This window comes from Theropithecus gelada, chromosome 7a (assembly GCF_003255815.1).
Source record: "Theropithecus gelada isolate Dixy chromosome 7a, Tgel_1.0, whole genome shotgun sequence".
NCBI lineage: Eukaryota > Metazoa > Chordata > Mammalia > Primates > Cercopithecidae > Theropithecus > Theropithecus gelada.
This window is the reverse complement of record NC_037674.1, coordinates 52419600-52432603: the sequence shown is the minus strand read 5'-3', so window position 1 is coordinate 52432603 and position 13004 is coordinate 52419600. Positions and strand designations below refer to the sequence as shown.

Genomic DNA, 13004 nt, shown 5'->3' with positions numbered 1-13004 from the left:
TATGGCAAAAAGACTGTTTCATGTTTAATGACCATTTGGTATAGGAAATGAAGCCAACAGTGTAAGAACTTGTGTCTGCTGCTGGAGCCTTTGCACATTTTTTGCCTTTTTTTTCTATACTCTGACACTGTCTTGACAGTTTTCTAAACAATCTCTTATTGGTTCTCAGTGAACCTAATTCATATTCTGACCATTCTGTATACACTGTACAGCTTGAAAATATGTAAACCTATCTTCAGAATACAAAAAAGTAGTTATACAGAATGACCAGTAATTACTAATTTAATTTTCTCTCATGGAATCACATTACAGAACAAGAGATTTATATTACTAATAAAAAGCATCTTTCTGTATTGCAAACAAGAATGTTGAAAGTATTTGAAACCGCTTTGGCAATGGGAAAAAAGAATACATGCTTGACTTTTAAAAGTTATAATGACTTTTAATTTAACTTTGCTGAAAACATTTTGATTCAGGGCTTGGTCCTATAAACATTGGGTTTCATTTTGGAATAAGTTTAGAGAATCGGCACCAGTATCTGTTCCAGCCCTGATGATTTCTGTATCCTCAAGGAAGTCTTTTTCTCCTCTGGACCTTGGTTTCCCCAAAGATAAAATGAAAAGATTTGATTCTAAGATTTTTTCTGTATCTGAAACTGTATGAAATATCTACAGATTTTTAAAAGGTCAAATATCTTTTGAGGGGAATGGGAAGTTTTGCAATAAGATTATGTACATGAAATCACTGTATAATAAGAGTAGGATAATGACCACTCTAGGGTATTCTAAAGAAATATTCTAAAGGAAATACCTTTCATCCATTTGAAAAGAAAGCATGGTTTTAGATTTCTGCCTGAGGGATGAGAGATTCAGAAGGACCAGAAGCTACATAGCTCTCTTTCCCAGGCCAGGCTTGGTACATACCAGCAAGTGGTAGTTACAAACACTGATGCGTGCTGGGAAGGTAACCTTCCCCTGCTCCTCCACAGACCACCCACCCCAGAATGGAATGCGTTCCAGACTCAGGTAAGTCAGGTGTGTAATAGAGCAGAGTGGGGGAAGGGAGGAGGCTGCTTGCACACCTTGCCCAAAGGACACGCCCTTGGCCCAGCAGCTGTGCTGAAAGTAAGTTCAAACTCAAGTGTTGCTCTATAAGCAGATATCAGAACTCACGTAAGTGTGTATTTTATGTATTAAAGGTGTCCCAAACGAGCAGGCTGCTCACAAGTGAGCTATTTTACCTCTGGCAAGTAACAATGATACCCAACTACATGAAAGACAGCAGGGCAGTATACTGCTTTGAATAAAATGTCATTTACAGTATAGATACCTTCTTAAAGTTTCTTTTTGTCAAATCTCATTTTTAAGACTAGAAGGTCTTTGGGAGGCTGAGGTGGGCGGATTGCTTGAGGCCAGGAGCTTGAGACAAACATGACGAAACCCCATCTCTACTAAAATATTAGCTGGGCCTGATGGCACATACCTGTAATGCCGGCTTCTTGGGAGGCTGAAGCACGAGAATTGCTTGAACTAGGGAGGTGGAGAATACAGTGAGCAGAGATTGCACCACTTCACTCTAGCCTGGGTGACAGAGCAAGACTCTATCTTTAAAAAAAAAAAAAAAATCATTTTGTCTCACTGAAGATGAGCCCCTCCTTACCTTAATTCTGGCAGTTTTGAAATTATTTTCTAGATGAAGCATTGGTTTTCTATTACAACATTCCTGTAAAATAACTTAAACCCAGCAAAAGAAAAATCTATACAAAGGGACAAGGAGAATTTCTGGGACCATTTGAATAAAATGTCCTCTGAGACAGACCAAAAAATATTTTACCAAAGGTTGCAAGCAAAAAAACACTATTTTTAACAATGAAAGGGCCAATCTACTTGAAAAATATGAAATTTTCTATGAAAAAATTTGTTTCGGTGCTTGAACTGGATGTGAAACTCAGTGAGACTGTTGGAAAATAGGAGATCATGGTGAGCAAGTAGGACCGTTCAGTAGAGTAAAGGCCTTTAGACCTGGGCCTGAGATCCTAGGATTTGGTCCAGCAAACCTGACAAGGGAGATTTGCCTTCTGCGGGGCCACAAGGATTCTTTGTGTAACTGCTAGATTGTTATAGAAGTTTCTCCATTTGTGTTTACTTTATGAGCAACTGACAAAATGGTGTTTGTAAAATTAAGCACAAAGCCCCCAGTGAGACAGAAAATCCAAAGTTGCCAGTCAGCTATAGGCAGAGAATATAAGAATAGTGTAAAACTATGTATCTGATTTGCTTTACATTGAGCTTATTTTCTTGGAGCAGACGAGGAGGTAGCATTTGGTCCCCAAACCCCATTTACAGTTTCTAAATAATGAGATTAGTATGTTTCACCCAGAACTATCCCAACAGCCCATAAATACATTCTTAATTTTTTTTTTTTTTTTTTTTTTGAGACAGAGTCTCTCACGGTCACCCAGGCTGGAGCACGATGGCACAATCTCGGCTCACTGCAACCTCCGCCTCTCAGATTCAAGCAGTTCTCCTGCCTCAGCCTCCCAAGTAGCTGGAATTACAGGCACCTGCCACCATGCCTGGCTAATTTTTTGTATTTTTAGTAGATACAGGGTTTCACAATGTTGGCCAGGGTGGTCTTGAACTCCTGACCTCGTGATCCACTGCCTTGGCCTCCCAAAGTGCTGGGATTATAGGTGTGAGCCACCACGCCTAGCCTATATTCTTAATCTTTTGGCCAAGAGTAAAGCTCATGTGAAACCCCTAGTTTTTTTTTTTGTTGTTTTTTTGTTTTTTTGTTTTTTGAGACGGAGTCTCGCTGTGTCTCCCAGGCTGGAGTGCAGTGGCGTGATCTCGGCTCACTGCAAGCTCCGCCTCCCGGGTTCACGCCATTCTCCCGCCTCAGCCTCCCAAGTAGCTGAGACTACAGGCGCCCGCCACCACGCCCGGCTAGTTTTTTTTTGTATTTTTAGTAGAGACGGGGTTTCACCATGTTAGCCAGGATAGTCTCGATCTCCTGACCTCGTGATCCACCCGCCTCGGCCTCCCAAAGTGCTGGGATTACAGGCTTGAGCCACCGCGCCCGGCCTAGAAACCCCTAGTTTTTTAATGGAAGAGACATCAGTAAGGAAGTGTTTTAGCCCATGACCCATTTTCACATCCTCCCCCAGACATAGCTTCTACACAACTCTCAGTAAAAGAGATGCCCAATGGGAGGGAGTCACTGTGGGGTAAGGGAAACCACATGGGCTTTAAAGTCTTAGCAGATTGGGTTCAACTCCCAGCTCTTCCATTCAGTAGTTGTAAGACTTGGACACGTTGCTTGATGTCTCTGAACTTTGATTTCTAGTCTGTAAAAATTAAATGAGATAATATAAGGAAAATGATTAAGAACCTGGCCTGGTAGAAAACTTAGTAAACATTAGTTTTCATTCTTCCCCCACTACCCTCATAAGTGTGGCTCATATTTTAACCTTTTCTTGACCTCTTAAGGGTGTCATTTTGAGAATTAGCAGTTAACACTGATTTGTAGTAAATCCTAATTTCATAGGAAATAAAGATGATTCAGTCTGTCCCCAGATCGCAATGCCTTTTGTATTCTCATATCTGTCTTTTCTTGTTCTTCCAGAACTAGTATCACATTTTGCTACTGCCTACCTGTAAAATGGTCACCATTTTTCTCTATTTTTTTTTTTTTTCTGTGAGATGGAGTCTCTCTCTGTCACCAGGCTGGAGTCCAGTGGCATGATGTCAGCTCAATGCAACCACCGACTCCCAGGTTCAAGCGATTCTCTTGCCTCAGCCTCCCAAGTAGCTGGGATTACAGGCACGCACCACCATGCCCAGCTAATTTTTGTATTTTTAGTAGAGACAGGGTTTCACCATGTTGGCCAGGATGATCTCTGTCTCCTGACCTCGTGATCTGCCCACCTCGGCCTCCCAAAGTGCTGGGATTACAGGCGTGAGCCACTGTGCCCGGCCCATTTTTCTCTTTTATATTATTCCTTCTGTTTCTATAAACCAAGAAACCACATCTTGTTAGTTTTGTAAAATTAGAGTCTTTAGGGTCTGAACAAAAGCCTGAGGATGAGCAAAGCATCAGTCTGCTCCCTTGGTTATGTATGTGTTAGGTACTCAAATGTTAGATGAGCAATGACATCAATTTTATTATCTCAGAAGTCTTTTTTATTTCCTGTTGACTCTCAACTGTATTTTTAAAAGTCCCAGTTACTGGATAAAAAAACTTCTAGATAAATGAAAGATTGCTAAGTACAATATGCGTACATAGTGTTTTATTTGAAATACTTCATGATGAAAAACAGTACAAGGTTGTTGGAGAAAAAGGAATATGAAAATTGGTGATGAATGAAGAACTCTGACATTACCTAGAAATGTATTACTCATGTTCTTTCTGTAGTGTGTAAAAGAAAAAGAAAGTTGTATTTTAGAGGATTTATTGAGTTAATTTTAGAATGTGGCCAGTTGAACACATAAATTACATTCTCTCTGTCGAGAGGCCTTACTAATATTCTAGTAAATAGATGAAAGTCATAAACTCTCAAAGAAAGAGCACAGGAAGGAAAGGAAAGCAAGTTTTTTTTTGTTTGTTTTTTTTCCCCCCAATCTGGAAAGCACATGATTGAAAGACAGTTGCCTAAATTAGCAGAATGCCAGAAGAAAATTTGTGCCACAGAATCCCAGCAGGGCTCAAGAATTAGAGTTACTAGCTATCTCAGAAAATGAGGGCACAAGTGGGGCTGCAAAGAGGGTAATTGGTTGAAAGTCTAAATAAAAGGCAGTTTAGGTGCCCTGGATGCCTTAGAACCTACCTACTATATGTATAGCCAAGTGACTGTCATTGCCCAATCCTCAGAAAAGACACCAGTTTCAATCAAAGTTACGTAGAACATGGGGACACCAGGCACAGCCATACAAAAACAAAGTGAGAAAACTCATTCTCAGAACAGTAAGACACTAAGCCCGCTTCTCCAGTGAACCTCTGAAAATGGGCACCATGTTATACACTCCAGGTTTGTGGAGGATATAAGATTTCATTCTATATCATGAAATTAACTGTCCCGGGAGAATAGACTTATAAATATTAAAAGCTGGGATCCCCCAGCAGAAAAAAGTGTGGTCTCAACCTAATCACCCAAATTGAAACCCCTCATGCAGAAGTTTGTATTCAGCTTCTGATTGATTAGATCCAGATTGTGATACACTGATACATTCATTCATCAGTCTTAAATATGAACAAAAAGCCCAAGATTAATACATATTTGAGGAAAGCCTCCAACCTGAAATACAGGAAAACCTCAAATGAAACAGAGACCATGGAAGAAACAAAAGAAAATCTTTTAAAAAGTCTAATTTCACAAAGATGAGAAGATATTGCATCCATGAAATAAAAGCAAGACACTACCAAAACATATAGAAAGCCAAAAAGAACTCTTGAAATATTAAAATATAATTGATGAAACAAAAAAAATTAGTAGGACTGGAAAATAAGTTAAGGAAGTCTCCAAAGAAGTAGGAAAAAACATAAAACAATGAAAAACAAGAGAAAAAATATTTTCTAAATTAGAAACTCAGTCTAGGTTCAAAATCCATCAGAAGGCCAAGCGCATTGGCTCATGCCTGCAATCTCAGCATTTGGGGAGGCCAAGGTGGGCGGATCACCTGAAGTCGGGAGTTCAAGACTAGCCTGGCCAACATGGTGAAACCCCGTCTCTAGTAAAAATACAAAAATTAGGTGTAGTGGCACACACCTGTAATCCCAGCTACTTGGGAGGCTGAGGCAGGAGAATCGCTTGAACCCGGGAGGCAGAGGTTGCAGAGAGGTGAGATCGTGCCATTGCACTCCTTTCTGGATGACAGAGTAAGACTGTGTCTCCAAAACAAAACAAAAAATCCAACAGAGAAAGTGGGAGGAAATTAGCAAAGAAATAATGCAAGAAATTTTCCCAGAAATGAAACATAAAACTTTCAAGTTGAAAAGACCACTGAGTTTTCACACAATAAATAAAATCTATACCAAGGCACAGGAAATCAGCCATAAGAAGATTCTGTTTCTGGAGTTTCAAAGTTCTACAGGATGTGTACTGAAGTATTAGGAATTAGAGACTTCTAAACAGCCATGCTTGAAGTGGAAAACAATGGAGCAATCCTTCAGAACTTAAAGGATATGGGTTGCAACCAAGAATCCTATATCCAGCCAAACTGTAGATAAAATGTAAGGATAATAAAAGATATTTTTAAACGTGCAGAATCTCAAAATGTTTCTTCCTGTGCACTCTTTCTTAGGAAGATGATGGAATAGACCCTACACCAAAATGAGAGAATTGTATGTAAAGAAAAGGAAGACATGTGATCCAAGAAATAAGGGCATCTAACCTAGAGCTGTGTAGTAAGCCTAGAGAGCTACCAGTCTAGGTTAGAGAAGGAGGGTGGCAGATTTCAGGAAGAATGTCTCCTTTGGAGAAGGAAAAAGAATCAGCAATCCCTGATGTAGATGAACTTGAGAGGAAATTTCATTTTGACCAGAAAGATAGACAATTAATTGATGACACATAAATAGGAAATTCAACATATAGGGAAAAATGATTATCTCAGTAAAACCAAAAATTTTAGACAAACGGGTAAATATTAAGTAGATTAGCTGTGAATGTCTGCATAGTCATAATAGAAAAAACAATAACTATTACTCTGCAGTCGATAGTGCTGTTTACCAGATGTTCTGATTCTTTCTCTCTTTCCAAGTACATGATAGGATGACAGCTCCTGGCTCCCTTTGTGGTTGGGTGGACTTGTGTGACTAGTTCTGGCCAATAAGTTGCTTGTTTTTTCTAAGGATCCCCTTTTGGATCCAAGTGATCATTTATGCCTCTATCTTTGGTAGAACTGATACAGATAAATAGTGAAAATGAGGCAAAGACTGGTTGTCACCAAGTAAGTACATTTGTGGAATTTAATATTTTACCAAATATTTTCCCATTCATCTTCTTAGTTGAATTTCAGAGTTGTCCTGGGAGCTAGGGAGATACAGAAAGCAAGGAACTTGTCTCAGATCATATACTGCAGAGCCATGGTCCAAGCTCCAACGTTTAACAACCACGTTACTTGTAAACTATACACAAAGAGAGCTGAGTGTGACATTATGTTTAGGGAAAGAACTGTTTTGCCATTTTGTAGTAGGAAATGCAAATTTCATCCTGATATAGGAATTCAGGTTAGATATTTTTTAATACACTGTGATAAGAAACAGTGCTGTCATTTTATCAGTTTTTCTGAGTTCATTTAAATTTTTAATATAATTTATTAAGTAAGTATTGAATACCGACTGTGTGCCTGTGCATATTCTAAGCATTTTATATGTATTAGCTCATTTAATAATCACAAAAATTATATGATACAGGTACTCTCGTTATCCTTGTTTTATAGATGAGAAATTGGAATTTTGAAATAGTAACCTTATCCAGGGACATCAGGTACTGAGGGTAAAGCTCTGAATTGAATTTGCAGTCTGATTTCAGAGCCAACACTCTTGAACATTTTAGATTGTCAAAATTACTTATGATTCCAGAAATGTTCTAAACTATCTCTGCCCATTTTTGGTGGTTTTATTGAAACATATTTACTGTACTTTTTTTCATCTAGGTTTATGTTCCAGATGAAAATAATACTATTTTGGGAAGAAATACAAATAAACAAGTTTTTGAAGGCTTGACAACGGGACTTCTCAAAGTCAGTGCTGTGGTTTTGGGCTGCCTGATTGCCACTCGACCAGATGGAAACTGCCAGCCAGCTACCCCCAAAATACCAACACAGGAAATGAAAAACAAACCCTCACAAGGTGATGCTTTTAACAATCGAGTTCAGGACCTTATCAGGTAAAATTGCTAGAGTTCTTAAAACTTTGTTCTTTGTTAAAAAACTATATTAAAATAATTTAAATCTCAAGGCCCATGTTATGGCAGTGGTTCTCACAATGTCATTCACACATTCCTGGTAAAGAATACCAAAAATACCTTGTAAACATTTCTCAGATTTATCACCTTCACTCCATTGCTGCTATTAATACTTTACTTCAGATATTTAGGCTCTTTTGCAGCAGCAGACAGCATGTCTGTCTGTCTCACCCCCACCTTTTAAAAATAAGTTCTTTTTCCTAATTATAAAAGGAATACATGCTCAATGATAAACACAATTTGGAAAACACAGAAGAGCACAATGGATTTTTTAAAGCAGTTTTGTAGAGAGAAAGAAAATTCTTTTAATGAAAAGCAGTATAAGTAGAGCTCAGGTATCATTCTTGGTTGTTGTTTTGTTTTTGTTGTTGTTTTCTATCACCCAGTCTGGAGTGCAGTGGCGCAACCTTGGCTCACGGCAACTTCCGCCTCCTGGGTTCAAGCAATTCTCCTGCCTCAGCCTCCTGAGTAGCTGGGATTACAGGCACATGCCACCATGCCTGGCTAATTTTTATATTCTTAGTAGGGATAAGGTTTCACCATGTTTGCCAGGCTAGTCTCAAACTCCTGACCGCAAATGACCCGCCCGCCTCAGTCTCCCAAAGTGCTGGGATTACAGGTGTGAGTCACCACACCTGGCTTTTCTTGATATTTAGATATGTGATGTTAGAATGTGTTCTGTTAGAGCTTTTACAACTTTCTTGATGTCAACTCTCTCCAACTGAAGGAATTTCTGAGAACTCCCCTGTCTCAGTTCATCTCTGGTTATAAATTCGGTTCAGACTTAAAACAACAATAATAGCTACCATTTACAGAGTACCCATTATAGTACAATACCTTATACCTAGTAGGGTTAACCTTATAGGGTTATACCTACAGTGTAGTATAGTAACCCTAGAAGGTTCCTGTAAGTGTAAGGTAATTATAGTAGAGGCTTTGCAGCGCCGTAACTGTAGGATTTCTAACTCAAACTTTGTAGGTGAGGAAATTGCTCAGAGATGTTCAGTGCTTAGCCCAAGGTTATGTAATAAATAAGATTAAAAGTAGGTAGGAGAACTGAGACTGGAACTCATGTCTAGCTGGACTCCCAACACCTGTATGCTTTCCACTACACAGATGTGGCAATTTCTGACACCTGTTCAAGGTCAACCCTGTTTCCTTCTAAGGTCACCTTCTCTCTAGGGAAATTTACTCCTACTTTGGCATCTGAACTCATTTACCCTCGTTAATTTTTTATTTCCCAACAGAGTTTCATCTGGTGTTAATCAATTACCTGTTCTGCCTATCAGCACCTCTTCTGTGTTCTGCACTGATCTCTGGTTCCCCAAATCCATGCAATTTGTTGCTCTCTGAAGCTTATGGTTGCTTAACAGAAGAACAAGAATGACTCCTCTGTATTTGCTTCTTTCACAGTTCATAAATTTCTTCTGCTTTCTTATAGTGCTTTCTTGGGAACAGTTGTTTCATTCAGTAGCTTCCTTACCCTTGATTACTTTGTTCACTTACCCCTTCTATCTGCCTGTCTTCTTTCCTCAAGTATATTTATTGCTGGAGAGCACCAGGCCCTTTGGGCCACAACCATTTATCTTACAGCACTTGACTTTTAGCCTCCCTGGCCTTTCTCTCAGTTGCTTGATCCCATTCAATTCCCCATGTCCTTTTGGTTATTGTAGAGCTTTGCCCTCTCTGCTGACGAATGTCATTCTGTCCCTGCATTCTCCCTTGGGCTACCCTGTGATGCAGCAACCCTGCATTCTTGTCATCCAGACAACTTAGCCACGTGCCTCAGCTGTGATGAAGCAGAAGACCCATTCAAATGCTTCATTACAATTCCAGTGGGCTTTCCAGGGGAAAATACATACTTTTTCACATATATTATTATAAATACCAAATCCTTCTTTTTATACCTTCCTTTAGGAGGTATTTTTCCCCTAATACCTTCCTCCTTTAGGAAGGAGCAATGGTAATCTGCCAAACCAAATAACTCATGTGACTTAAAAAGGATGATTGACAACCATACTGCTTCAAAAAATACCATGCCAGTCTTTCTCTGATTTGAACCACTGTTGTTGAATATTGTTTTCTTACAGATAATGCATTGTTAGTTGGCTTGGTGAAGCCTGTGTGTAAAACCGCAAACCATATTTCACATCTGCCTAGTGTAGCAAACAAAGCAATTTTTTTTTGTTAATCGTTTTCATATTTGCCTTCTCACCTTCCCAGATATGAACTGACAGGAAGTCTCACTCCACTCCCTGTTACAATCTGGACATTTTTGTCAGTTGTGAAGTTGAGTAGAAAGGGCTCCAGTACAGTCATTGGAGCTGTTCTCTGGCTGTATCCCTGAAGTAGAGCAGGAGCAGATTCTGAAATCTATCCCTTCCTTCCCCTTATCTGGCATAGAAGAGATAGGAAGATATCTAAGAGACATGAGATCATTACAGTATTTATTCTTATTATTTTATTTTTTTCAGTCAAGTTTCTGCATCTAAGCCATTCTTGGAAATATTTTTCAATTCGAAGTATGGTCACCCATACTAATTTTGTGCCAGACACTGTAGAAGGCCATGTCAAAAATTTAAAAAGACTTTTACAGCATATCCAACTAATTTTATTTTACTATTAAATATCTGAATTTCTTTCACTTTTAATTTATTTTTTTAATTGGCACATTGTAACTGTATTAGTCCGTTTTCACACTACCGTTAAAGACATACCCAAGACTGAGAAGAAAAGAGGGTTCCACATGGCTGGGGAGGCCTCACAATCATGGCAGAACACAAGGAGGAGTAAGACATGTCTTACATGGATGGTGGCAGGCAAAGAGAGAGCTTGTACAGAGGAACTCCTCTTTGTAAAACTATCAGATCTTTTGAGACTTATTCACTATCACGAGAACAGCATGGGAAAGACCTGCCCCCACGATTCAGTTACCTCCCACCGGGTCCCTCCCAAAGCTCATGGGAATTCAAGATGAGGTTTGGGTGGGGAGGCAGCCAAACCATATCATTCCACCCCAGCCCCTCCCAAATCTCATATCCTCACATTTCAAAACCAATCATGCCTTCCCAACAGTCCCCCAAAGTCTTAACTCATTTCAGCATTAACTCAGAAGTCCATAGTACAATGTCTCATCTGAGACAAGGCAAGTCCCTTCTGCCTATGAGCCTATAAAATCCATAGCAAGTTAGTTACTTCTTAGATACAGTTGGAGTACAGGCATTGGGCAAATATACCCATTCCAAATAGGGGAAATTGGCCAAAACAAAGGGGCTACAGGCCCCATGCAAGTCCAAAATCCAACAGGGCCGTCAGATCTTAAAGCTCCAAAATGATCTCTTTTGACTCCATGTCTCACATCCAAATCACGCTGTTGCAAGAGGTGGGTTCCCGTCATGTTGGGCGGCTCTGCCTGTGTGGCTTTGCAGGGTATAGCCCCTCTCTTGACTGCTTTCACGGGCTGGCATTGAGTGTCTGCAGTTTTTCCAGGCACGTGGTGCAAGCTGTCAGTGAATCTACCATTCTGGGGTCTGGAGGACGGTGGCCCTTTTCTTTTTTTTTTTGAGACGGAGTCTCGCTCTGTCGCCCAGGCTGGAGGTGGCCCTTTTCTTACAGCTCCACTATGTGGTGCCACAGTAGGGACTCTGTGTGGGGGCTCTGATCCCACATTTCCCTTCCACACTGTGCTAGCAGAGGTTCTCCATGACGGCCCCTCCCCTGCTGCAAACTGGGCACCCAAGGATTTTCATACATCCTGTGAAATCTAGGCAGAGGTTCCCAAACTTCAATTCTTGACTTCAGTGCACCTGCAGGCTCAACACCACATGGAAGCTGCCAAGGCTTGGGGCTTCCACCCTCTGAAGCAACAGCCCAAGCTGTATCTTGGCCCCTTTAGCCATGGCCAGAGTGGGTGGAAGTCAGGGTACCAAGTCCCTAGGCCACACAGAGCAGGGGGGCCCTGGGCCTGCCCCACTAAACCATCTTTTCCTCCTAGGCCTCCAGGCCTGTGATGGGAGGGGCTGCCATGAAGACCTCTGACATGCCCTGGAGACGTTTTCCCCATTGTCTTGGGGATTAACATTCAGTTCCTTGTTACTTATGCAAATTTCTGCAGTTGGCTTGAATATCTCCTCAGAAAATGGGATTTTCTTTTCTATCACACAGTCAGGCTGCAAATTTTCCAAACTTTTATGCTCTGTTTCCCTTTTAAAATTGAATGCTTTTAACAGCACCCAAGTCACCTCTTGAATGCTTTGCTGCTTAGAAATGTCTTCTGCCAGATACCCTAAATCATCTCCCTCAAGTTCAAAGTTCCACAAATCTCTAAGGTGGGGGAAAAATGCCACCAGTCTCTTTGCAAGAGTCACCTTTGCTCCAGTTCCCAACAGTTTCCTCATCGCCATCTGAGACCAGCTCAGCCTGGATTTCATTGTCCTTATCATTATCAGCATTTTTGGTCAAAGCCATTCAACAAGTCTCTTAAGTTCCAAACTTTCCCACGTTTTCCTGTCTTCTTCTGAGCTCTCCAAACTTCCAACCTCTGCCTGCTACCCATTTCCAAAGTCACTTCCAACATTTTCAGGTATCTTTTTAGCAGAGCCTCACTCTATTGGTACCAATTTACTGTATTAGTCCGTTTTTACCCTGCTGATAAAGACATAACCAAGACTGGAAAGAAAAAGAGGTTTAATGGATTTACATTTCCACATGGCTGGGGAGGCCTCACAATCATGGTGGAAGGCAAGGAGGAGCAAGTCACAACTCACGTGGATGGTAGCAGGCAAAGAGAGTTTGTGCAAGTCAACTCATTTTTATAAAAAAACATCAGATGTCATGAGACTTATTCACTCTCATGAGAACAGCACGGGAAAGACCTGTCCCCATGATTCAAGTGCTCCCACCAGGTCCCTCCCACAATACGTGGGAATTCAAGATGAGATTTGGGTGGGGACACTGCCAGACCATATCAGTAACTGTACAAACTTACTGAGTACATTTTGATGTTTATATATATATATATATATAAATATATATATATATA

General features: G+C 40.4%; 1 protein-coding gene across 2 annotated transcripts in view; it reads left to right on the top strand.

Moving 5' to 3' along the window:
- SCAPER (S-phase cyclin A associated protein in the ER) overlaps positions 1-13004 on the top strand; it is a 583444-nt gene that overhangs the window by 475400 nt on the left and 95040 nt on the right. For both annotated transcript variants that reach the window (XM_025390645.1, XM_025390644.1), the window contains one exon: positions 7653-7885. In XM_025390645.1, the coding sequence (XP_025246430.1) occupies positions 7653-7885 (233 nt within the window). The remainder of the gene's footprint in view (positions 1-7652; positions 7886-13004) is intronic.